At 43.2% G+C, this 24,543-nt stretch overlaps 2 protein-coding genes across 2 annotated transcripts in view; one reads left to right on the forward strand and one right to left on the reverse strand.

Annotated features, from left to right (window-relative positions):
• The window catches only part of clcn2a (chloride channel, voltage-sensitive 2a), a 46,757-nt gene that overhangs the window by 12,018 nt on the left and 10,196 nt on the right, over positions 1–24,543 (reverse strand). The window contains exons 2-18 of the mRNA XM_069685178.1: positions 19,775–19,943; positions 14,699–14,830; positions 12,274–12,402; positions 11,759–11,892; positions 11,331–11,420; positions 9,205–9,228; positions 8,590–8,668; positions 6,404–6,529; positions 6,152–6,236; positions 5,662–5,763; positions 4,554–4,656; positions 2,902–3,057; positions 2,744–2,813; positions 2,515–2,625; positions 1,783–1,996; positions 1,434–1,567; positions 136–380 (exon numbers count right to left, since the gene is read on the reverse strand). Coding sequence (XP_069541279.1) covers positions 136–380; positions 1,434–1,567; positions 1,783–1,996; positions 2,515–2,625; positions 2,744–2,813; positions 2,902–3,057; positions 4,554–4,656; positions 5,662–5,763; positions 6,152–6,236; positions 6,404–6,529; positions 8,590–8,668; positions 9,205–9,228; positions 11,331–11,420; positions 11,759–11,892; positions 12,274–12,402; positions 14,699–14,830; positions 19,775–19,943 — 2,103 coding nt within the window. The remainder of the gene's footprint in view (positions 1–135; positions 381–1,433; positions 1,568–1,782; positions 1,997–2,514; positions 2,626–2,743; positions 2,814–2,901; positions 3,058–4,553; positions 4,657–5,661; positions 5,764–6,151; positions 6,237–6,403; positions 6,530–8,589; positions 8,669–9,204; positions 9,229–11,330; positions 11,421–11,758; positions 11,893–12,273; positions 12,403–14,698; positions 14,831–19,774; positions 19,944–24,543) is intronic.
• LOC138611916 (zona pellucida sperm-binding protein 4-like) lies at positions 20,375–22,496 on the forward strand. Its single transcript, XM_069685175.1, has 8 exons — positions 20,375–20,651; positions 20,754–20,941; positions 21,257–21,354; positions 21,442–21,599; positions 21,673–21,865; positions 21,935–22,082; positions 22,170–22,245; positions 22,375–22,496. Exons 1-8 carry the CDS (start codon positions 20,375–20,377, stop codon positions 22,494–22,496), a joined length of 1,260 nt encoding a protein of 419 aa, XP_069541276.1.

Genomic DNA, 24,543 nt, shown 5'->3' on the forward strand with positions numbered 1-24,543 from the left:
AAAAATACTCCATCTGTGCCTTTACCTAATGCTACATGCTTCACACATGCTGTGTCCACTTTATTCTACTGCTACAACCCAACCCAAGCCAGACTTCGCCCCAGCCCAGCCCTGGCCCCCCCGGACGCCTCACACCTGTTGGGTGCTCACCAGGAAGCGGACCACTTGGCGAGAGTTGGTGTTGGTGGAGGCGTTGCTGTGGGTGTGGGCGCAGGGGGAGCTGGGGGTGCTGTCAGTGGTGAGGCTGGGAAGGTGATCATTGGTGCCGTTGTCCTGGGCCAGCTGGCGAAGGTACTCCAGCCTCCGCTGACGACCCAGTTGAAGAGAGAGAAGAGACTGGAGCTGCAGGCGCTCAATGGAGCCCAGCAGGATCATGGACTCTGAGGGAGAAGGAATGAAGAGAGGGATAAAGGTGACAGGGAAGTAAGTACTCAACTGGTATTGGTATCATTTCAAGGGTACTAGTATTGGTACTGATATAATATTTTTTTTATAAACTATATCCAGCCCTAACTCCAAGGCCTATTGACCTATTCATAAGGAGGCAATTTTCCTTTGAACATACGCTCAGGGTGGGAAGCTCAAATACGGTTATAATGTTGTACTGCTGTGTTCCAGGTAGTAAGTAGCGTAAACGTAAGGAATCAGACAGCCCTTCTCAATTCTTCAGCAACTGAAAAGACAATGAACTTGTGAAATACGAAGGCATATTTTTATATTTCAAGGAAAAACAATATATATCCATTCAGCTATCATCAAACAACAGCATGTTAGCCTTCAGCCGCTTCCTAGCTAACCTTACCATGGAGAATGATAGAAAAGGTTCCAAGCCAATGACTATATAAGCTAACCGTATGTTAGCTAGCTAACCATAATGTTTAATGAGTTACATGATACAATTAGAAAGGTGTAACTTTCTAGCTAATGGTTGTATTAGCTAGCTAACCTTATATTAGCAAGCTAATCTTAACGTTTAATGAGTTACATTATACAACGGAAAAGGTGTAACTTTCTAGTCAATGTTTATAATAGCGATCTAACCTTTTACTAGCTAGCTAACCTTACTGTTTAATGAATGACACAATACAAGAGGAAAGGCGTTACTTCCAAGCCAACTGTTATTTTTTCTAGCTAACTGTATGTTAGCTAGCTAACCTTACTGTTAAATGAGTTACATGGTTAAAAGAGTAAATGCTATGGTTACCTTGGCTAGGAAGTGGTTGAATGCTAACATGTGCTGTAGTCTGATGATACATGATTCGATGAAATGCTAACGATATGTCATATTTCTAAGTTTAATGCTACTTGCAACCTGGAACATAACAGTACAACATTATAACATCATTTGAGCTTCCCGACGCTTGGCTTCAGAGGAAAATGGCTGTCATGTGAAAATGGTGAATTAAGATGGATTTTCTTTGCCTTGCGCTTACCTCTGGATTCAACCAGGGCCAGTGTTTTGAGCTGACCAGTCAGCAGCATCTCCTGCAGGTCCCTATAGGAAGAGCTGAGTGTAATGAAGCGCACATCCCTGACCATGATGTCCTCCACACGGATATTATACTTCCTGAAAGATGGAAGATAAAAGTTAAGGGATGAGAAAGGGAGGCAGGGAGATGAGGAAACAAAAGGGTTAGGGTTAAGAAAAACAAGATGCACAATCTAAAACAAACAAGATTGAAGACTCACTAGAGGGTGAAAAAACAACTGAGACAGACTCCATTCATTCATTTAAAAAAAAAATGGTGGTGGGAAATGTGAGCGCTGCAAACAAAGACTTACTCGTGATGGCCCATGCCCAGTTCAGGCAGATAAGGAAGTTTCTTGATGCGGATGATGGAGTCGTACAGCGATGGTTGGAGCGACTGGGCCACAGCGTTGGCCAGGATCACAGCGATCATCACAGGCAGGATGTGGGAGATCTGACCAGTCAGCTCAAAAACTATGACCGCTGTGGATACAGTGTGGGTGACTGCTCCAGACAACGCGGCAGCACCTGCGGAGGAGGGAAGTGAATTAAAGAAAAATCATTTTTCTAGTCTAGTCGCTTTAAATCCATTCAAATACAACTAATAGAAGATGTTCTTAAAAAGAGTGTATGATAGAGTTTTCAATAAATGTGCAAAAATATCTGAGAATTATTTAACAGAGAAGTTCACTGCAGGAACGCAAATCAAATAAAAGATTTCCTGCAGGGTGTCACTGTAAGTCATAACATTTAACACATTCCTGTCACTCTAACCAGTGAGTCACAACCGTGGTAATTTTGTATTCAATGATTTTCTTTTTCACTTCGGGCCAAAAATCTAGTGAAGTGTAGTCAATTTTCATCAGTCACATTCTATAAGCAGGTATAAAGTGATGAAAATGGCTGCAGGATGGCAGCGGCAGCTTCTATTTCTATCTCACAGGAGAGAGCAGGAGCGGCTTGAAAACTAGTTTTAGGCTTCTGAGTTTAAAGTATAGTGTGTAAAAATATGTTGGTTTAAAATAAACAGATATAGAGCAACTCACCTACTACAGCATAACCGCCAGGAACTATGGGATAAACGCTGCCGTCGGCATGGATGCCATCAGGAAACATGGCTGCCATGACCTCTCCAACAAGTCTTCCAAATGCTGCACCTGTCAGCCACACACGGAGAAGAAGAAGTCTATAGCGGTTCTTACAACTGAAGAAGAAATATCATAGAATCATTACAATTTTATTTAATCAAAATCTTAGACAGTAGATTTTATTCACCGATGAGAAAAACTGGCATGAAAGCTCCGCAGGGCACAGGCATGGTGGTGGCCACAGCAGACATCCAGAACTAAAACAGAGAAACAAGAGTGGTGATGAATCAGAACATGCGTTAAATACTTTACACTACATTTTCTGGTAATACTTCTAAGGCCTACCTTCATGACGATGAAGAGGACGAGTGTGATGAAGACGTTGACCTGGGGGTGTTTCCAGGCATGGTGGTGGCTGATGTAGTCAAACTCCTCTGCCACGCCATGACGGCACCACGTGCGGTTGTCGAACAGCGCGACCAGGGACTCGTGCTGCGTCAGCTGACAGGTCAATACAAGAGAAAAGTTAATTAGATGTCTGTTAATTGTTTCCCCCCCAATACCTGATATCCCAGTTTAGAAGGCCTAAACTGATGGCTAAACTAGATGGTCACACAAGGTCAGCAGAAAAGCACCTAAACTGTTTTAATGTTGTATAGTTTGTTTTTCATTACTGTTCCTAGGACTCCCTCAATAATAGCATTAACAATACTGAGTGGATTAACCTGGTGAAACAAAGACTACTGAGAGAAATCTTTTTTGTAATCTGTTCCCTGGAGCTGGAAAGATACTCCATCGTTGTCATTTTTTAGGATCAAGATTTTTTTGGGGGCAATTTGCCTTGATTTAATATTAAAAAAAAAGGGAAAGGGGAGGGGGATTAACATGACGCAAAAGGCCTGAGCCGCAGCAGAAAGGTCTCAGGATTAATGGTGAATGTTCACCAGGTGACGCAGTCCGTCAAGTTTCCTAAGGTCATGTTTTGTTTTCATTTCACTTATGCTGTTATTTCCTGTTTTATTTTGAAACTCATCCTTGTCTCTCTTTCAGATTCCTGCTCCTTGTGTCTCCTCCCTCATGTGTCAACCCCGCCCTAATTAGACCCACCTGTGGCTCCTTTCCCCTTGATTACCTGTGTATATATGCCCTGTGTGTCTTCCCTCTCGTCACCTTGTTCAAGCTATTTCTGTGTGTGACCTTAGCCTGGTTTTTAACTTTGCCTTTTGCCTGCCCCTTTGGATTATTGTTGTGATTACCTGTGTACCGAACCTGGATCGGACCTTAAAACTTTTTACTTCACTCTGCCTATCCATCGCCTTTTTTCCATTGGATGTGTCACCAGGTGAGCTAGCAGGACGTCCCAAAATACTGCAATCTTGGTGTTAATGATTTTTAAATTCTTGCTTTTTATATATTTTCAGAAACCAGCGCAGCAAACGGTCTTATCCAGTTTTGTGTCAGTATTTTTCCATAAATCCGCATCACTGTCTGAAAACAAGGAAATGGCACAGTAGAAAGATTTTTTTCCCCCTCAGCTCACTGTAAGTTTTTGTGTTGAGAGTTTGAGAGGCTTAAGATGAAACAGTTGGCTTGTTATGCAGGACAAAAAGTGTGTGCTCTGCATCTGTACGTTCTACTTCTGTGTCAATTGTTAAACTTTTACAGCCGAAATACGATGTGTCTGCATCCAGTTAAAACCATCCCAAAGGCTTCCTTCTTAGGTTTATTTTTGATCACACAAATACTGCAATGTTGCATCTGGTAACTTTTGTATTTAGCAGCTACATGAATCAATTGAGAAGCATGAAGTCCTAACTATGAAATGATAACAGCAGCATGACAACAAACATCAGTTTTCTGCTGGAAACACGTCAGCTATTAGACAAAAGGAGCACAAAATGACCCACAACCTGACACCGACTCTCGCTTTAAATCACCATCAATCTTCTAACGGCGAGCTTTCACACTGTCATGAGAGTGTGAAAGTATTTTCTCACCTGTCCAGCCATGAACTGCCCGAAGCCCGGAGGGAACGTGAGTGTGGAGACCAGCAGGGTGACGAGAGCCGGATACACCAGACGCCTGACAGGAAGAGATGGACTGCGGGGTCATTAATGGGTGTGCCTGTCACACTGTACTGTATGTGCATACTTGAGTTTTAGGTGGCGAGGATGGAAGAACTATAAATAGTGAAGCTGTCCTACTTGGTACAACAAATTTACCTACATTTCCCAAAACTCGATTAACATTGTGACATAAGACACCAAGCTTAAACAAATGTTAAGGGGCACATAAGCAGGATTTTGATCCTTTCTGGGTTTACTTACAGTTAACTACTTAAAATGAGGCTTTACTGAGAATATTTATTAGGAACTAATTGGAAGAATTTGACTTCCTGCAGAGGTTTAAAAACTCATATCTCAGCTGTTAAGTATGAAGATACCACGACAGTTAGCTTAGCACAAAGACTGGAAACAAATAACCCCACTTTATCCAATTGTCTCAAAATCTACCATCCAGCAAGCTTAGCATAATTTACTGTTAAAACCTCACACTGGTGCTCTGTGCAGGCCCTCATACAGCCTCTGCCTGAAACCACTCAGTCATCTCTGTCCCTTTAAGAAACCCCGCCTCTACAAGCCCAATTTCTTCTGATTGGCCAGCTCTCTGAAGCCTGCTGAGGCTGCACTTTGTGACATCACAAAGTGCAGCCTCTGTGTGCAGCCTGCAAACTGAGCTGAGAAGCCTGGGGATTACTCCAACATACTTTTACCTACAGATTTGAAACTTCACCCACGTTTAGTCTGGACATCCAACATTGTAACATTATATGTCTTAAAATGTGAAACAGCATAATACCCCCTCTTTAAGGTTAAGAGTTGCTTACATGCTGATTTTGTTACGTTCAGACTGAACCAGGCCAGCTGTTTCCCCATTTCCAGTCTTTATGCTAAGCTAATCATCTCCTGGAAGAAGCTTCACTTTTACTATACAGACATAAGAACAGTATCCATCCTCCCAGCCACTTTTAGCAAGAAAACACCGAGTGTATTTCCTAAAATGTCAATCAATAGAAATGTTCAACACCAGGGATCAGATACTCACTTCCTCAGCAAGAACTTGTTGATAGTCTTCTGTTTCCTCATGCACTCCACAATCAGCCGGTTCAGGTAGACAAACAGTGCACCACCAAAACCACAGGCGATCCTACGAACACACAAAGACACCCCTGTTTGGTTTGTTGAAGGAGGAAACACAAGAGCAACCAGGGACAAAAACACTGAGAAGGAATGCTAATGAATAATAATGGTAATTTATTGGTTTTGTCTATCAAAATGTTTTGGCACATTATATTTGGCATGTGGGGATCTGGATACGGCCTCGACTTGTAATCAGCAGAGTAAAAAGTTAATTTCATGCCCCGTTCATCGAATACAATTCAACCTTCAGACTCAATGGGGATGTGAATGTGACGAAAGGGGAGAGCACAGAGGAGAACAGGGCTTTATTAGAGCTCAGATCTCTGGGGTAACTCAGGCGCCGAACTGCTCTGGGATCAGTTAAATGTGGCATCGGTCCAGAGAAACACACTCACCCGAGGATGGCGAACGCCGGCAGCTCCTGAAGGTCAAACGGAAAGTCCAGACGGAAACGGGTCTTAAAGAGAGCAGTGATGGTCTCTGAGGAAAGAGAGGGGTGTTCTCACCAAGTGTCGACCACACAGCAAAATGTCAGATACAGATATTTCTATATACAAGTACACTGTTTTAAAATTGCTAAAAAAATACAGAATCATTCAGTGAAGCTATAATCCCATTGGTATTAAAACATGACAAAGGACTTTTACCTTCCTCCTGGTTCCACACGGCCAGCACCCTGAATATGAAGGCACTGAAGGTGGCAGCAAAGAAGCCCCTCCAGTAGTTCCTCACCGCAAAAAACGTTGAAGTGACCTCGATACTGAACAGCACCCCTGCATCACATGAAACAAGCACACTTACAACAAATTCCCATTTAGAGACTTTTTGAAAAATTAGTTTAAACAGCTCCACTTGGCTGCATTTGTCCCTGAAAACATACTCTTTGGTTTTAAACAGTTTAGTGTTAATGTTCCTGCATATTATATGACACCTGTCCGCAATACACATTATGAACTTGTGTTGCTTTTGGATTCAAACTCAGAGGTCTCTCTTGCAGGGAGCATGCATGTGCTCAGTTGGTTTTATTGCAACTTTCTATTGGTTTTTTGCATTTTTACCAAACCAAACAAAATTGTCCTTCTGAGGGCACTAAGGGAAAGGTCACTAAAACTATTAGGATTCACTAATACTGTTTGTAGCACTAAGTTAAAGGTCAAAGGTGATGAAGAGTCAGGAACTTTATCTGCAGAAAAGGACTGTGTGATGAAATGTGAAAACCTCCATACAGGTTAGTTAGCAGGGCTACATCAATAATCTGAAAACCACTGGATACATTTTGAGCTGAAATTTGCAGTTCAGGAAAAGGTCAGGAGGTCAAGAAAAATAATCCTCATCCTCTGGAGTCCATAAATATATACCGGCAAACAAGTTTATTCTGTACTAATTGAAAATAAGTTGCTTATTTACTCATCCAGCAGTTATTATGATTTATTTGTAGTCATGAATCTGGCCACCTGATTAATGCAAATCCAAAAGTCAGTCTCTTTTAACTCTGTTTTGGTCTCTACCAACTTCTGTGGAAAATACACTGATCAGCCATAACATTATGACCACCTGCCTAATATTGAGTAGGTCCCCTTTTGCCACCAAAACATCCCTGACCCATCGAGGCATGGACTCCACTAGACCTCTGAAGGTGTGCTGAGGTATCTGGCACCAAGATGTTAGCAGAAGTCCTGAAAGTTGCGGGGTGGGGCCTCCGTGGATCTGACTTGTTTGTCCAGCACATCCCACAGATGCTTGATTGGATTGAGATCTGGGGAATTTGGAGGCCAAGTCAACACCTTCAACTTGTTGTTGTGTTCCTCAAACCATTCCTGAACCATGTTTGCAGTGTGGCAGGGCGCATCATCCTGCTGAAAGAGGCCCCTGTCTTTAGGGAACACAGCACCGGACCACACGGGTCAGCCTTCGCTCACCACGCACATCAATAACCCTGACGCCTTTTAACCCTTTTTCCTTCCTTGGCCCACTTGTGGTAGGTCCTGACCACTGCAGGCCAGGAACACCCCACAAAAGCTGCAGTTCTGGAGATGCTCTGAACATCGTCTTGCCCATTTTTCCTGCTTCCAACACATCAACTTTGAAAATGTTCACTTGCCGCCTGTCATATCCCACACACTGACAGGTGCCATTGTAACAAGATAAACAATGTTGTTCATTTGACCTGTCAAAAGTCATAATGTTATGGCTGATCGGCATGTATGGCTCTGTAGTCGCTTAATGCTCCACTATTCTCACAAGCTAGTCGCTAACATTGTTTCTGTCATTTGGTGTTAAGAGGTTAAGTGGATTTTTAGGCTTTTTAAGTGAAAACATTGCAAAAAAAAAAGGAAAACGTTGAGAGCAGTGAGAGTGAACCATACATGTGCTGTATGAAAGCTAAAGGCTGAGCTTATCTCTCTATAAAGCTCCATAAAGCAGATTTAGATGATAATTCACTACAAGCCAGCTCTTGTACATCATCACAATGTTTTCACACTACCATTAGATGCTGTTATTATGAAAGTATCGATCCTCGCTTTGAAGTGATCTTTAGTTTGACTTAAGTGTTGATAGAAATAGATTTTTTTGCCCTGATAGAGTGCTAAAGGTTAGAACACCTGAAACAGTGTGAACGTCCCTCTAAATGAATACGGTTGCCAAATTCAAACGCCAATCTGGCCAGTAGTTGCCGAGATATCGTATGCTGCTACGAATAAAAGAGTTAGACTAATGGACTGACCAACAGTGGCACCCACAGGGGTTAATGTTCTCCTCATCTGATTAGATCCACTAATCATCTAACACAATTATATAGCCTTCAATCAGAGGGTGCAGCCATGTGTCTTACCTCCAATAGGGGCAGCAAAGCAGCAGCCCACACCCACTGCACAGGCAGCCGACAGCATCTCTGTGTTCCTCAGCTCGTTCTGTTGGACAAGAATCACATAGACACACAAATAGACACACACACACACACACACACACACACAAAAACACACACACACACACACGGCCATGCATTCAAGCAAACACACAAACACACACTCAAATCCCAACAGGTGCACAATACATACACGTGCAAATGCCACAAACACACAAAACACCAAAATTGTATTTCTCGTGAAAAACAACGTCACCAACTGTTAACAAATGCAACAGTTTCACTGTAAAAGCCGCTGCTGTTTCTTTTCACATCCAGTCAGATTGCATGTATGAATGGTGGGGAATGGGAGGCCATAATTGAAAAGCCAGGATTGAGTGTTGAAATCATGGCATGAGATGTTTGTATAGAAGCAAAGGCAGCACGGATCGATGCCTCGCTGCGACGGTTCACTGAACAGTATCAAACAGCGCACACAGATGGAAAGGCATCAATCTATCTAGGCTTCTGAAATGGACAGCATGGATTATTGATGACGATGGAATTGGCAATAAAGAAACTATCAGACTCGTGCGTTCGTACCTTGCTTCCCTCAAAGGCCTCTTCCTTTAGCAGTGAAGTGAAAGAAACACAACAGACAGAAATATGTGTGAGTGTGATCCGTGTGAGTGTAGAGGTTACCTTTCATTCGTGCGACTGGAAGTCATCCAGCTTATTATCCAAAGCACACAAAATCAAACAAGCAGAGAGAGAGAGCTTCAGCAAACACAGTCTCGATTCCACAGCGAACTGAATTAACATTTTCTCAGAGTAATTATGTTTAATGGCCACGTAGACGACCCCTGGACTATTTCTAAGTGTGCTGACAGCAGTTATTCTTCCTCCACATCACTGCAGTCTATCTTCCTCCGCACTGACGGCGATGGAGGTACAGGAGAAGCACACAGAAGGCCCGGGTGTGGTCTCACATGAGTGGAGGTGAGAGTGTGAGTCCTGAGGAACGGCAGAGAGTCAAGGAAACATCAAAGACTTTTGAAAAAACAATTGTGATTGTGTGTGTGCGTGTGTGTTTTTTTTAGCAGCTTCACACGTACGAAGATGAAAGGAGAAGGCACAAAGATCAAAAAAGAAATGACGCAGTGCTCATTTCTTTCAGGTGTAAAAGGTGAGAAGAAAATGCAGCTTTTTAAAGTTTTTAAATCTGTTAAAAACAAAAAAAAGCTGTCATCACACATTTTGTTGTTCAGTATGTTGCTTTTAAATTATTTTTAAGATAACTGAAGAGAGGTCATGTAAAGGTAAAGTAGTCTCTCTAACAAATTTAACAAAGAGTCTATACCTGCTCTTTATGTTGAGTTTAATGACACCACTTTTGTAATGATTTGGCGCTACATAGATATAAAATGATTGATTGATTTACACGACAAAAGTTGTTTTCAGCAAAATCACCACCATTAAAAGTCCCTTTTGAAGTTCCTTCACGCCAACAGAAAGCACATTATTATAGACACCGTTATTTATAGATATCCACATGGAGCAGTGGCAATCTAAAAGTTTAGAGTGGGCTTGTGACGTGATGTTCCCCCGAAGGTGGCCCTTAACTTTCATCAGCAGCTGCTGCGTGTTTGTACTGAGCAGCTTTCAGGTGTGAAAGTGCATCAATAGGACAATTCTGGAGAAATGGCTTTTAGTCAGAAAAAGATACATTTAAGCTTCCAGCAGCATGTCAGAGTCCTGAACAATGAGCAATTGGGAATTAGTCTGAAACCTCTCTGGGCATTTTCAATTTGAAAGGATTACCAACGACACAGACCAAAACGCCTGTAGCCTGCTAGGCTAGCTCACTAGCTCCACCATACAACTAATACGGCTTCTAGCTCACATAATGAACATTAGACATTTTGCACGACAGGATTTACTGGGAAACACTTACGGATTGTGTGATTCTGATACTTTGTATGTCGGGTTTGTTTGATACTGATGCAAAAGAGGATTCTGAACATTCCCCATCAGCGTTGCCCAACTGTTCATAAAAATGCCTCAATGCCCCACATTAGATTAAAATCGCCCAACCAGACGACGGCTCGATTGAAAACTGAAAATGGGGAGACCAGTGCATCTGCCACAGAAAAACAGTTATCCACTTCAGTTCAAAGCAAAACAATTTAATACATTTTTTTATAGCAAAGTCAGAAGAACGAACTTGGGAACACACAAGAGCCTGAATGCAGGGTGTGTTTGCTGCTTCCAAGTACAAATCTTGCCGGCCCCTAAGTGCAGTTCTCTTATAATCATTTAGAAAAAGTAACTGGGTGTTTGATCATTAGGGTTAGGGTGTCATTGGGGTTATGGTTCTCACACAGATTCTGCGGAAGGGAGGTGGTATCATGTACAGTATCCTTTAGTGGATGAATTCTTGATCTTAAACACAAAATGTACAAAACTGGTGAAGTATTCCTTTAAAGCTGTGATTACAATGTAAGCACAGAGAGCACCACTAACTACTGTAAATATATACAGTTTGAGTTCCACCACATTTTACCTTTCACAAGCAAACATAATTATTTGTTACCTAAAAAAAAGATATAATCTGTATTTTAAATCATTAAATTGGTCTTTAAAAGTTTCCTGGTGAATGTTAAGGTAAACTCAAACAGGTCTGAATGTGTGCATCAGTGCAAATGTATACTTGTATTAAATGTATTTACCATCCTCACCATGTAAATCCCTCCAAACACAGCAGCCATGAATTTGCTGAGTAGAGCGGCGCACAGACTGGCAACATGAACGAAGGGTCCCTGAGTGGCAGGATGGAGAGATATCAGCATGTTAGCAGACAGGATGTGACTGAAAGCACCTTTTAGCAGTGAGTAGAGCATGCCGCACTCAAGAGCAGGGGCATTATTCAAAAACCCTGCTTGGATTCAGATTCAACGACTCCACTGCCGCCCTAATGTGAAATGTCATTAGCTGTAAATCACCTTTTTATTTCTGCAGCCAGAGACTTTAATGAGACCAGAAGAAGCAAGATTATTAAAACCCCCCTAACAGAAAAAAAAACATGCAGTCTGTCTTATGTAATATTTACAGCCAAGAAGACTGTGAGAAGAGATGAAGGGAAGCATAAACCTTTTACCTCCTTCCCCAGAGGCATCCCACTGCCCAGAGCACAGGTCAGGCCGATGACTTTGGCCACAAACGTCTTAAAAGTCAGGTACTCCTTCAGGACCACCCCCCTCAGGATCGTCTTCATCTCAGGAATACCTGAACCTGGGGAATGAAAAGGAAACGATGCCAGGTGGGATGATGGAGCGAAGGAGAAAGAGGAGTTGAAAAAAAGCAATTACATAGAGAGGGATGAGGAGAATAAATGAAGAGCAAGAAGGGGGAGGGGTGAAAGCTGATTGATATTCAAATAGTTCGCTGTATGCACATCGCATCAGAGGTGTGTTTCATGGATATCCTGCAGACTTGACCACAAAGACACGTACTACACATGTCCTTGGAAGACTTACGCTGCATTATCAAGCCGATTACAATATTCAAACACAGAAATGTGGCCGTGAATTAGAGATGTGAATACATACGTTTATGCACAAGTAGTTAAAGTGTGTGTAAAAGTGTGTTTGTCTGTGTGTGTGCACTTCTTACCCACAGCCTGAGGAGACAGTATCTGTGTGAATCCTGCTGAGAAAGTGATGAGCACTACAGGGTAGGTGACCCAGGCGATGTACTGCAGGAGCAAGTTACTGTCCAGTCCACCATACATCCACTTCTGTGCTGCACACACACACACACACGCACAAACAGAGACACACGCATAACTTCCTCTCAGTATAATGCAGCAGAAAACCATTCAATGAGCCTTTTCCATGTTTCCATTAACATTTATCTGATTCAAACAGATTCACTCTCTCCTCATTTCTTCCCTCTGACCTTCTCTCCATGTTCCTTTTTACACCTCTGCCACATTCATGCATTTTTATTCATTTCAGCAGCACAGCGCAGGCCTCCTCCCACTGCTCATTCATCATTTAGCTCCCTACTATCAAATTTACTGTGTTATAAAATACAGGAGGAATTGTTCTTAGATCAAGGGGAAATAGCTACATCCACAAAAGCATCTTTTTTCCCTCAATTTTTACCCACTGTGCACATTGTGCCGGGTTTTGTCTCAATGGTAGGTACATTTCAAAACACCACTCTGGGTAAAAGTAAAAGTTTTCTGACCTTGTCATTCAGTAAATAGCAGTACAATAATCTAAAAATTACCCTATTACAAGCTACATTCCTGTATACAAATATGTGGAATTCTTAGGAAATTGTTTTTTATTATTGACACCAAAGTGGTTGAAGTGACGCATCCTGTGTGCTCGCACTCTGTAGTGCGAGGGGAAAATTTTGCACATCGGCAAAAACATAGACATTGGCCAACACCAGACTTACCACGATATATCTGCAACATTATACTATAACATTTACTTGAAGCTAAAATCAACACCTTTGTCATACATAAGATATTTAATGTATCAAATTAGCTAGAGAAATAATTTGGAAAGCTAGCAAACTAGCACATTCTCTCAGATTAAGTTGACCACATTTTCAACCCCCAATCTGAGACCCTAAAGAGCTTTAGCAAACATTTTCATCAGGGGATAATTATTTCAGCACTAATCACACATCATAAAGGCCATTGAATCAGCATTTAATTGCCGACTACTTCGTGAGAGGAAGGAGAAAGCATGCTGCAGCTATCTGGAAAGGACAGCTAACAATTAGCATGCTAACAAAGTCTGTCAGCGCCCCCATGACTCATAGTCTTGCAACAGCCTTAACCACAAAACACTGATTGATGATTTGACACACACAGACTTGTGTTGTAGGCTTTTTGTTATGTTTTCATTCTGGGTTAAGTTATAATGAATCTGACAAAACATGATGAACAATGCTGTAAGTCCTAAAAAAACAGGCCTAAATTGTATATAATTTTAAATGAGGAGACTACAGGGATAACTTAGTATTTTACAGATATTTGTTGTGTCTCTCTACAGCTTGAAACTGGGACAATTCCACACTAACAGGGAGGTCTGGTCACTGTTACACAGATGGTAATTTGGCAGTGTTAACATTAGCAAGCAAGTAAGCTAGGGTTAGCCAGCTAGCTGTCACTTAGCAGCACAGCCTGGCTCTGGCTTTGGTTGATTCATAATGTTGGTTAGTTAATACAGTCATTTGTAAATGGTGGGCTCGCTAATTTACCAAATCAGCCCCTGGATTCTGGAAAAGTCCGCTAATGTTATCAACATCAAACAGTATTTTGTAATTTTAGCTAAATAGACATTTGTCCAAGTTAGCGAGCAATCTAATTTGCATATGGGTGGTCATTCAGCTGTTAGTGGCTTTGTGATGATAAAATACGGATTTGATTCAAGCCTTAGTGCTTTGAAACAGGTAACACAGCTAACTCACTGCTAACATATAGCCATTTATAGCTCATTTACATGTCAAACAAAAACCACAGAAAAGTATGTTGGTCAAAATGATTAAATCATGACTTTGGCTGACTGCTAAAGAGTGCTAACTGCTAAAAATACACTAATGGGTGTACATTCACAAAAACTCACTGTTCAACATTTTATTGGTGTAAGAAAGAGGGGCTAAAATTTGAGCAAAAAACGTTTTTGTCATTTCAGACATTTTTCTTTCTTTATCTTTGTTACTATATTAATATTATTAAATTGGAAACAATAAATCAGCACCTAGTCATTAATTAGAGTGTCAGAGTTAATGCCATGTGTGAGTACAAATCGTACTCATTGATCCTTAAAATATTAATGGCAGCCACTTTGTTAGCTAGATCAATATAACTTGCTGGCAGAATGCCAGTCAATCCGTATTAATATTTAATAACTATTTCTACTTTTGTACCATACCTGACTGTGCCTCTTAGCTCCTCATTATAAATTCATTATTATTTTACAACTTGGCCGCATCTGTGCGCACAGTCTGTTATCCACCGTCCTTCTGCCTCTGTAACTATCTCCTTCTTCTCTGTGGCTCTCTGTCTCTTTCCTACCTTCTTGGCAGAAGGCGATGGCGTAGTCCATGACCCAGCTGACCAGAGCCATGAGCAGGCCCAGCAGAATGAGGAAGATCCAGTCCTCCCCCACCCGCGAGATCAGGAACTTCTGGCAGCGAGACGCACACACTGAGGACACAGAGATGGAGAGAGGCAGGGAGGGGAGTAAAAGTTAAAATCTGAGGAGTGAATCATCGAGGTGTGAAAAGAGAGAGCTTTCGGTGAAATCGGCCTCTTCCTACTCTACAGATAATATATCATTGATGAATTAACCAAAATTTAGTAATCATCCATACTAAACAGAAGCATAAAAAAGGTTTTTCATGCCAGGATAAGAATCCTCTGGCAAACAGAAACAAATGAACTCATGCTGCGTGATTAAAGGATCCAGTACCACCGAAAGCCAAGACAGACTGAGTCAGAATCCAGAGACAAAACAAAGCTAGGTCACAGTTATTAATTCTACCATTACATTATAATCTATAACTCTGAGCTGGGTCAGCTAAAAGAAGCATCACTGGACCCATTTCTTCATTTTTGTCTGCGGACATTGGCAAAGCCTGGAATTCACTTCCACATCCAGAGCATTCATAGATGTGCTCGTCCCTCGAGGAGCTCAAATTGTGCTACTAACACATTTACCACATCCATATTTCAGGAAAATATATACGCTCATTTTGTGTTAATGTATTTTAGGAGAAACTAAAAATGCAAGAGATTTTTAGATGAGAGCAAAACAGAGAGACAGACAGACAGCTGCCTGGAGGGCTCTTTGGTGAGGAGTGTGTTTCTTGTTATCCATGAGGGAGGAAAACCAACAGTGAGGCAGCAACTTACAATTAATTTCATCATCATTTATCTGCCTATCACATTCATTTCACTCTCCTTATTATACACTGCTCAAAATAATAAATCGTCACATTATAACACAGAGTCAGTTAAACTTCAGGGATACTTCCTGACTGATTCTTCTTTAGTTTTGTGTTCTGCTAGTGTCCTTGTCACTACTGGTAGCATGAGGCGGTACCTGCAGCCCAATCAGGTCGCACAGGTAGTCCAGCTCCTCCAGGATGGCACATCCATACGTGCGGTCGCAAGAAGGTTAGCTCTTTCTCCCAGCACAGTCTCGAGCATGGAGGAGGTACCAGGAGACCGGTTGTTACACGAGGAGAGCTGGACAGGCCCGTAGAAGGGCATCAACCCAGCAGCAGGACAGATATTTGCTACTTTGTGCGAGGAGGAACAGGAGGAGCACTGCCAGAGCCCTACAAAATGACCTCCAGCAGGCGACTGGCTTGCATGTTTCTGACCAAACTGTCAGAAACAGACTCCATGAGGGTGGCATGAGGGCCTGACGTCCTCTAATGGGACCTGTGCTCACAGCCCAGCACCGTGTAGCTCCATTAGCCTTCGCCAGAGAACAACAGAATTGGCAGGTCCGCCATTGGCGCCCCGTTCTATGCAATCGTAGCAACTACAATGAACCTGAGCACGCAAGTACATTTTGAGAGGATCCCAAGTACAGTACACCTGCCATAAACACTCTCTAGTACAACAGATGTGTATTAACCTGTCTCTGAAAATAAACCCCTAAGAAACCCATTATCTCCTCCTGTTTGGGTAATGATTAGTTACTGAGCCTTTTTAAAGATGAAATAAAATATTTATGTCCAGTTAAAAAGGTTTTTATCTCAAGTATGAACCAAAGATTTTTGCCAAGGTTACTTGGACAAAGAGAACGTTAACTCAGCACTAGCCTGGTTTACTTCAAGTTTTTTAAATGGATGTGACCGTGCACTGAGAAGAACAAAAATAGAGTGAAAGTTCTTGTCAGTTCCTGGCTAATAGAGCCAATTCTGATAAAACACCAAGCTAAAGCCATGACAGTAGAAAAAGTACGTAAGTGGCTGCAAAAAACTGAGATGTTTTAACGCATCTCCATACCAACAGAAAATGTTACCAATAACCACAGTTTAAAGGGACGTAGAGAAAGTGTCTTTAATTTGACCTTTGACCTTAATATAGTTGATAAAGGTTATGAGACTTTGTAATTAGAAGTGTATGAAGTCTTGAGTTGTGTTGAAAAGCCTGTTTTTGGACATGAATATATAGAATAATACCAGGCTTATCTTTAAGGCTAAATTCAATACATTTTATTTTTGCTTAGTTTAAAAAAAAAAAAGCTTTAAAAATGAAAAAAAAAACCAAAGAATCTCGTAAAATAGACAAAAGTCTCCGTGATACATTGTTGTCCCCTCTTTTCTTTGGTTATGTCAGAACTGAAGTCGTACTATCATTTCAAGAGCATGTTCGCTCATATGTCTTGTTGTTTGAGTGACCTTGCTACTGTATAGAAACAATATAATGAATGACAAGAAGTCAGACATTGCAGCAGTCTGTCTGGTTCAGGATTCAGGTCACAGGCGGGAGGCTGAGCGTCCGGAGGGAGGCGGGGCACAACTGTGTGCATGACGGGGCAAGCTGCCCGTCAGCCAGGCCACCTGCTGGATGGCGAGCTTCCAACAGAGGACGTAAAAAGCCCATCGAGCACGCTCATGTGCAGACGGACCAGTGTTATAAAAAAAGAAACATGTCACCCAGAAATATGCGTGCAGATCAGACTGCCATGTGTTTCACTGGTTCTATAATCTTTATTTGGGTTTATTTGATAGTCCCATGTGGAAGAAGTTGGGGATGTTCCCATTCCCACAGCTTTTACTTTTTCTCTATTTCTCCCTCTCTCTCTCTCACACACACACACACACACACACACACACTCTCTCGCCTGGCACCTGCAAAGCTACATACTTCCGTGCGCATCTTGGCTCGCGCTCACATCCGCAGGCTCAGTGGCGTTCACAGATGTCTTCTCTTGATCCCGTACTAAAAATCCCACCCATGCCAGACATTTTCTCCACCTCTGCTAGTCCTGCACTGCATCACTTTAAGCCAACAAGCTGTAATCAGGAATAATATTCTAAATACAGGACATTTTGCACCTATAAACAGTGTATTCAAAGCCACTGAATGCTATTAATGCTGATCCTGAGAGTTACTGAGAGACAGGGATCTGAGTAATGTAACAGCTATAAAACGGCAGAAAGATTCACCCTGGGAGTCAAAATAAACACAGTGAGGCAGTACATGTTTTTAGCTCTCCATCATGACCGGCAGCAGAGCCTTTGGCAGCGTGTGTAGGCTGTCTTGTTCAAAAGCTGCGGCTTCAGTTACAGAGCTGAACCGAGGCAAACACTCGTAGTCCATCACCCACAAAGATGATGTTCCCACACAGATGGATAGATACATGCGAGGAAAACACTAAAAAAACTCCCACATCCACAGAAACTAAGGGTTCTCTTTTTACACAATACCCAACAAGACAACAGCAAGACCTGTCCGGCCCGAGCATCTATCTAAAGACAAGTCTAAAAATACAAACACCTCTTGATCTACGAGCACACACGGCACGGAGACAGCCCGCACACAAATCACTCCGGCTGGCTCCTGATCTGAGAGTGATTGTTTTAAATGGCTTTCATTACAGCCGGCGAGAGAGCGGGGCCGGGCCAATATAGTGTAGCTTTCACCTATGGTGCAATTTATCGAGCTTTAATCAGATCACTAGTCACAAGGGCAAAGAGGCAGAGACTGATCCTGGAAAGCAGCCACACTGGCTCACTTGTACAAACACGTGTGGGAAAAAAACACTTTTCCTCTTCTCACTGTTACTGAGATTATCTAAAGACTTTATGTGTTGATTTTTTGCATCTTAAAGGGTCAGTTCAACCAAATCCTGGAATGCAACCAATGATTATTTCCATTATAGATTCATCATTTGGCAGCTTTTTAAAGGCCGACACTGTTTAAGTATATCGTCGACATGGATTCAGTATGTGGGCTCAAACTTAAACCCAGTTTTAGGCTTGTTGTGTGAACGTTTTGGGCATCATTATAGTTGGGCGTACAGCTTCAATCACTGGATTACATTGATACTGAAGAAAACTTAAAAATTTAATGATACCCAAGCAGGTTTTGGAGTTATGAAGATTTCTATGGTTCTAAAGCTAAATTAACAGCCTAAATCTAAATCTATTTAGTTAAAAATTATAAAAGACAACCAGCAATTTCTCACGCTGAGATGGAACCAGAAGGCACCATATTTTTAAAATCTGTGTTTTTAAAATATATCTGTTAATGTTTATTAAAGACCACTCAGTTTTCTCACTCACTTTTCTAGGACTACAACATCTAGCCAGGAAGTTAAATTGGGTTATATTTCATTTATCCATCATGTCAACATAATTCGGATGAGGGGAACTTCGTTTGTGGAGTTCAAGTCATTGAAAAATGACTTTGCAATGAGCCTCTCCACTAACAGTGTCCTTGTAACTGAATAATCCCCCAGACGTCAGTGTGAATAGTTTTTACTGGAGCCATTTCTACTGCAGAAATTAGTTCTGATGCTGCAATTTGGGTAAAATGACCCTTTAAGACCATTGCTGCCTTTGATTTCTGAAACATACAAAAATGAAGGTTAAGCGAGTACAGACACACACACACGCACACAGTCAGTATCTGTCTCTTCGCTGTTGTTGATCCCATCAGTCTGAAGTGGAGCTCTCCTCTGGTGCCACTCCCTTATCTGCTCTCATCTGGGAGGACTAGACATAAAATAATCTGACAGTTCAGATCAGACTTTGGCTCACACACACACACACACCTGGCGGGCCACAGGCCGCCAGCAGAGGGGGCTGTGTCAGTCTGACATTGAGATAACCCTCTTTGGCTGGAGGTCATAGCTCAGATCAGACGCATGTAATCGTTTTTACATCCTCTCCTGCTCCCTTGTGGCAGGTATCTGCTCCACTGTACTTTAAGAAGTCAATGTTTTCACACAACTTTCACACTCACTGAAGCGCTACAATCAGCCGCACACACACACACACACACCAGAACCACTTAGTTTACAAGCACTGAAGCCTGCTTTTGTCTGACCTTCACATCATGTCGGATCACTACACTATCTTCTCACTCTGAGGGAGATTCAGGGCTTGTGGGGTGATCATCACTCACGTTGGCACTTTGCACAGGGGTCTTTCTCGTACTCCAGCAGATCTGCGGCACGACTACGGACGCTGGTGTTCCTGCGCAGTCCTCCGCCATCCCGCGCTCCTCCGTCCCGTAGGCGGGCCGCTTCCTCCTTGGCATACACCCCCAGCTCCTGGGTGTAGCGTCCATACATCTGTGTTTAAAAGACATAAAAAGAGAGCTTTTATTCAGGTGGTGCAAGTGGGAGGCAGGGGAAGAAACAAACAGTAGGATGTTGCAGGTAAAATGTGCACAGTTTGGGTCACAGTAAAGATAGACTGAGGTTCAAACTCAGAGAAAACAGGGCCAGGGGTACAATAAGAAATCACTGCCTGCATGTTTTCTTTTAAAGGAAAAACACTCAGCTTTGACTAAACAGTCATGTACTGATTTCTTTTCAGACGAATGAGCAGACAATAAGCTCCACCTGTCAGCTCCCAGCCAATTAACTCTGCAGGGCTGCCACACTATTGACTCCTAACGATGGGAGGCGGACTTCTAAGCAAACCACACACAATCAATCATGTATAAAGCTGCTGCTTGTAGTCACAGTTTGTAGGCCAGCGTGTAGTGACTAACACCATAATGGAGCTGTTCAAGTGTCTGTTTGGTGTTGCAGTGGTTTTAGTTTGTGATGTTGCTGCCCAATATTACTCGGTGAATCAACAGAATCAACATCCTCCTCTTCCTTCTCAGCTGTCCCAGCAACAGACGAACGTCCCTCCACCTGCAGCTCCCTTCGATAAGTGCCAGGTGGAGGAGGGCGAGAAGATCCGGTGTGGGACTCGAGATATCACCGCCGAGCAGTGTGAAAATATAAACTGCTGCTTTGATGGGCGGCAGTGCTACTATGGGAAAGCAGGTATCTGTAGTTTCTAGTGCCTCTCATGCAATATGCTACATGGTGAGTTTAAAATATCTCAACTGCTGCAGCAGAGACTCATCCCTCTCTCTTCTCTCCCAGTGACTGTGCAGTGTACCAGGGATGGCCAGTTTGTGGTGGTGGTGGCTCGAGACGCTACTGTGCCCCACATAGATGTGGATTCAGTCAGCCTGCTGGAAACAAACGACCCCTCCTGCTCACCGGTTGACTACACTGCTACGTTTGCTATATTCCAGTTCCCTGTGACTGCATGTGGAACTACACTGAAGGTGACGTAGCTTTTCCTTTAGCTAATATGTGAGGACTCGAATGTTTTTGTCTGACTAAAGTAAAAAAATGATAAATGCCTAGCATGGTTGGCTGGTTTAGCTCAGTGGGTAGAGCAGGCACCCCATATACAGAGGCCGTAGTCCTGGACACGGCAGCCACAGGCTCCCTTTGCTGCATGTCATCCCCCACTCTCTCCTCCCAGTGTTTACTGTCTCTCTTCAGCTGTCGTTTCAAATAATGGCCAAAAAAAACTTCCATAAATAAGTCTAAATTTCTTGTCAACCAACTCACTTGCATTCTTTTTCTACCTAGAGGAGGAGGACGGTTATGTTGTGTACGAGAACCATATGTCCTCCTCGTACGAGGTGGGAATTGGCCCCAGAGGATCAATCACCAGGGACAGCCATTTTGAGTGAGCGTTTAATCGATCTTTCTTTATTGCTTTAGTGACCCTGAGAGGTTTTCCGAGCTGTAAATTCCTCTGCTCTACACCCTACAGGTTATTGTTCCAGTGCAGGTATTCCGGCACAGCGGTGGAGGCGCTCGTCATGGAGGTGAATCCTGTTCCTCCGCCTGTGCCGGTTGCGGCCGCAGGACCCCTCAGAATGGAGCTGAGACTGGGCAACGGAGAGTGTCATGCTAAGGGCTGTGTGGAAGGTGAGTGGCATGAATACTTAAAACAATGCAAGGATACTTATGGGATGCTAAAACTGCACTATTTTGCTTGCAGAAGAAGCAGTGTACAGCTCCTTCTACACTCCAGGAGACTACCCAGTCACTAAAGTGCTGCGGGAACCCGTCTATGTCGAGGTGAACATCGTGGAGAGATCGGATCCGAACATCATCCTGAACCTGGAGCACTGTTGGGCCACTGCATCCCCCAATCCTCACAGCCTGCCGCAGTGGGACCTGCTGGTGGATGGGTAAATAAAACATGAATTTATTGTCATCTTTAGTTTGATCAGTTAAACATGAGCTTTTGCTGTCTTCAGGTGTCCCTACCATGATGACCGCTATTTGACCTCAGTGGTGCCTGTCGACGGCCGCTCTGGGCTTCCTTACCCAACACACCACAAACGCTTCATTGTTCAAATGTTTGCATTTGTGGATCAAAGCACCTTCACTCCTCAGAAAGACACGGTACAGTTATTTATGGTGCAGCAAACTAAACCCGTACGTCACAGTTTAAGCTCCTTTTGAACAAATGTGCAACTTAAACTTTTTCAGGTGTTCATCCATTGTGCTACAGCCGTGTGTTACCCCAGCAGCACCGACTCCTGTGAACAGCCGTGCCACCGGCAACGTGAGTAGCTCAACTGTTTAATACGATCGCATTTAAGTGTGAATGCCTGAGACAGTTTAGATTATGACTCGGTGTTCTATGTGCATCATCTGTCAGACTTAAAACGCATCTTCTCTCCCCGTCTTGCAGGAAGAGCTGCAGCTGCACTGAGGAAAGTTTCCTCAAGTCAGAGGGCTCTCGTGTCGAGCGGAGAGGTGATCCTGACTGAGCCGAGGACTAAATCTGCTTCCGATGCCAAATCAAACAGATGACGATCCACTGGCCGTGACTTTTAATAAAAGCTTGTTAAAATCTCATGCTTACACCTGCGTCTGGTCCGAATTGGTCTCTGAAGGTCACTTGCTGTGAATTTTCTGCTGAGGTTGCTTTTGTGCAGAGCAAGTAATGCAACCCCTCTCACTGTGCTGAGAAATCACAAGGTCGCATTACAGCTGGATACTTTGCTGCGAGTCTTCACTGCACTGAGAGCTGTGACGGCGTAGAAAGTAAAGCATGCGCACACTAGTTATGAGCAGGTGAAAATGAGAAGTGGTGCTAGCAGATGTCGACCCTGACTGTAAAAACGGGTTTTACAGTTCTGGTGGCATGAACATGATTCAAACCTTATTTTTACCTCTCCTCAAACACTGATCTCTTTCTGCCACATTAAGATGAGCATCACGACTCCTCCAGGCTCACTGCTGTTCTCGTCTCCCCCTCTTTCTCTTTATTTTTTGATAACAGTCCCTCTAGGTTTCACTGTATGCTACAACTCGCAACATCTCTCCTCCACTGCTCTGCGCACCACCTCCCTCTTTGTCCCACTCACACTCCTCCACCCCCTCCCCTCATTGAGATGGGCATCACGACTCCTCCAGACTCGCTCTTTCTGCTCGCATGAACAGGCGGTGCAGAGGGAAGGCAGAGCTGCCGCGTAGTTTCAGACTGATGAGAAAAGGGGGGACCGTGCTGTCAGGGTGCTCATATCCCTCCACCTTAACCTCCAACCTGCGGGGAAGCGTTTAAGCAAGACACGGCTATACATCAAATTCAGACGGCAGCACAGCCTCATCTAAAGGCTGCGTCCCGGCGGAATCGGCCAATGACAGCTGCAGCGTGGACATGCAGGAACATGTCAGGGGAGGGAAATGTAAACAAATTTAGCTGCTGGTTAGAAAAATCCTGTCAAAAGAAAATCATAGGCTGCAGAGCGGACAGCTGGCTGTGCGTGTAGCATGTTAATGTACAAGGCCAGACTGAGCTGAGGTTCAGACATTTATACTTTAATATAAATCGCTCCTTCTTGTAATCAAATGATAACGGTACAACTTCTAATGTTGGAAATGTTTGCTTCCAGGCTGCATTTTGTCTACATTTCTTTAGAGCTATTTATTGAAGTGGATTCTGCTGAATAAAATAATCAGACTAATTTATTATTCCAGCTTTGGGGATTTCAGTCTGAAAAACAAAACCTTCACACTTTGTCGCTCAGTATTTTCTAAAGCTCAGGAGATTAATTTTGGTATTCTGACTTGACAGAAACAAGGGGAAAGGTCCCAAGCCACAACCAAACCTGGAATGTTGTGTTTTTAAGATACACATTAGTGTTGGTCTGCAACAATGTTTTAGGTAGGTGGTACGTGTCAAAGTAACATCCACATGAATGGCAGGACCCGAGGTTCCAAGCAGAACATTGCCCAAAGCATCACACTGCCTCCGCCGGCTCGCCTTCTTCCCATAGTGCATCCTGGTGCCATGTCTTCCCCAGGTAAGCGACGCACCAGGCCAAAAAGTGACTCATCAGACCAGGCCACCTTCTTCCATCCACTGTAGGCACTTTCGGTGGTGGACAGGGGTCAGCGTGGGCACCCTGACCAATCTGCAGCTACGCAGCCCCATATGCAACAAACTGTGGTGCTCTGTGTGTTCTGACACCTTTCTATCAGAACCAGCACTTTTACAGCAGTTTGAGCTACAGTAGCTCTTCTGCCCCACTTTTGGTAGATACTGACCACCGCAGAGTGGGAACACCCCACAGGAGCTGAAGTTATGGAGATGCTCTGACCCAGTCGTCTAGCCATTGCAGTTTGGCCCTTGTCAAAGTCGTTCACATCCTTACGCTCGCCATTTTTCCTGCTTTCAAAACATCAACTTCGAGGACTAAATGTTCACTTGCTGCCTCACATATCCCACCCACTGACAGGGGCCATTGTAACGGGATAATCAGCGTTATCAACTCGACCTGTCAGTGGTCATAATGTTATGGCCGATCAGTGTATACACAATCATTCGGCCACAAGGACATACACTTAGAAATCA

This window comes from Semicossyphus pulcher, unplaced genomic scaffold (genome assembly GCF_022749685.1).
Source record: "Semicossyphus pulcher isolate SPU_LCO1_2020_fin unplaced genomic scaffold, fSemPul1.0.p SCAF_7, whole genome shotgun sequence".
NCBI classification, from domain to species: Eukaryota; Metazoa; Chordata; class Actinopteri; order Labriformes; family Labridae; genus Semicossyphus; species Semicossyphus pulcher.

Excerpts from the sequence above, each read along its gene's own strand:
- LOC138611916 (XM_069685175.1), top strand. The coding sequence starts at position 20,375 with ATGGAGCTGTTCAAGTGTCTGTTTGGTGTTGCAGTGGTTTTAGTTTGT. Across the intron at positions 20,652-20,753 it reads GTGCTACTATGGGAAAGCAG|TGACTGTGCAGTGTACCAGG; the intron begins GTATCTGTAGTT and ends CTTCTCTCCCAG. Across the intron at positions 21,600-21,672 it reads TGCTAAGGGCTGTGTGGAAG|AAGAAGCAGTGTACAGCTCC; the intron begins GTGAGTGGCATG and ends TTTTGCTTGCAG.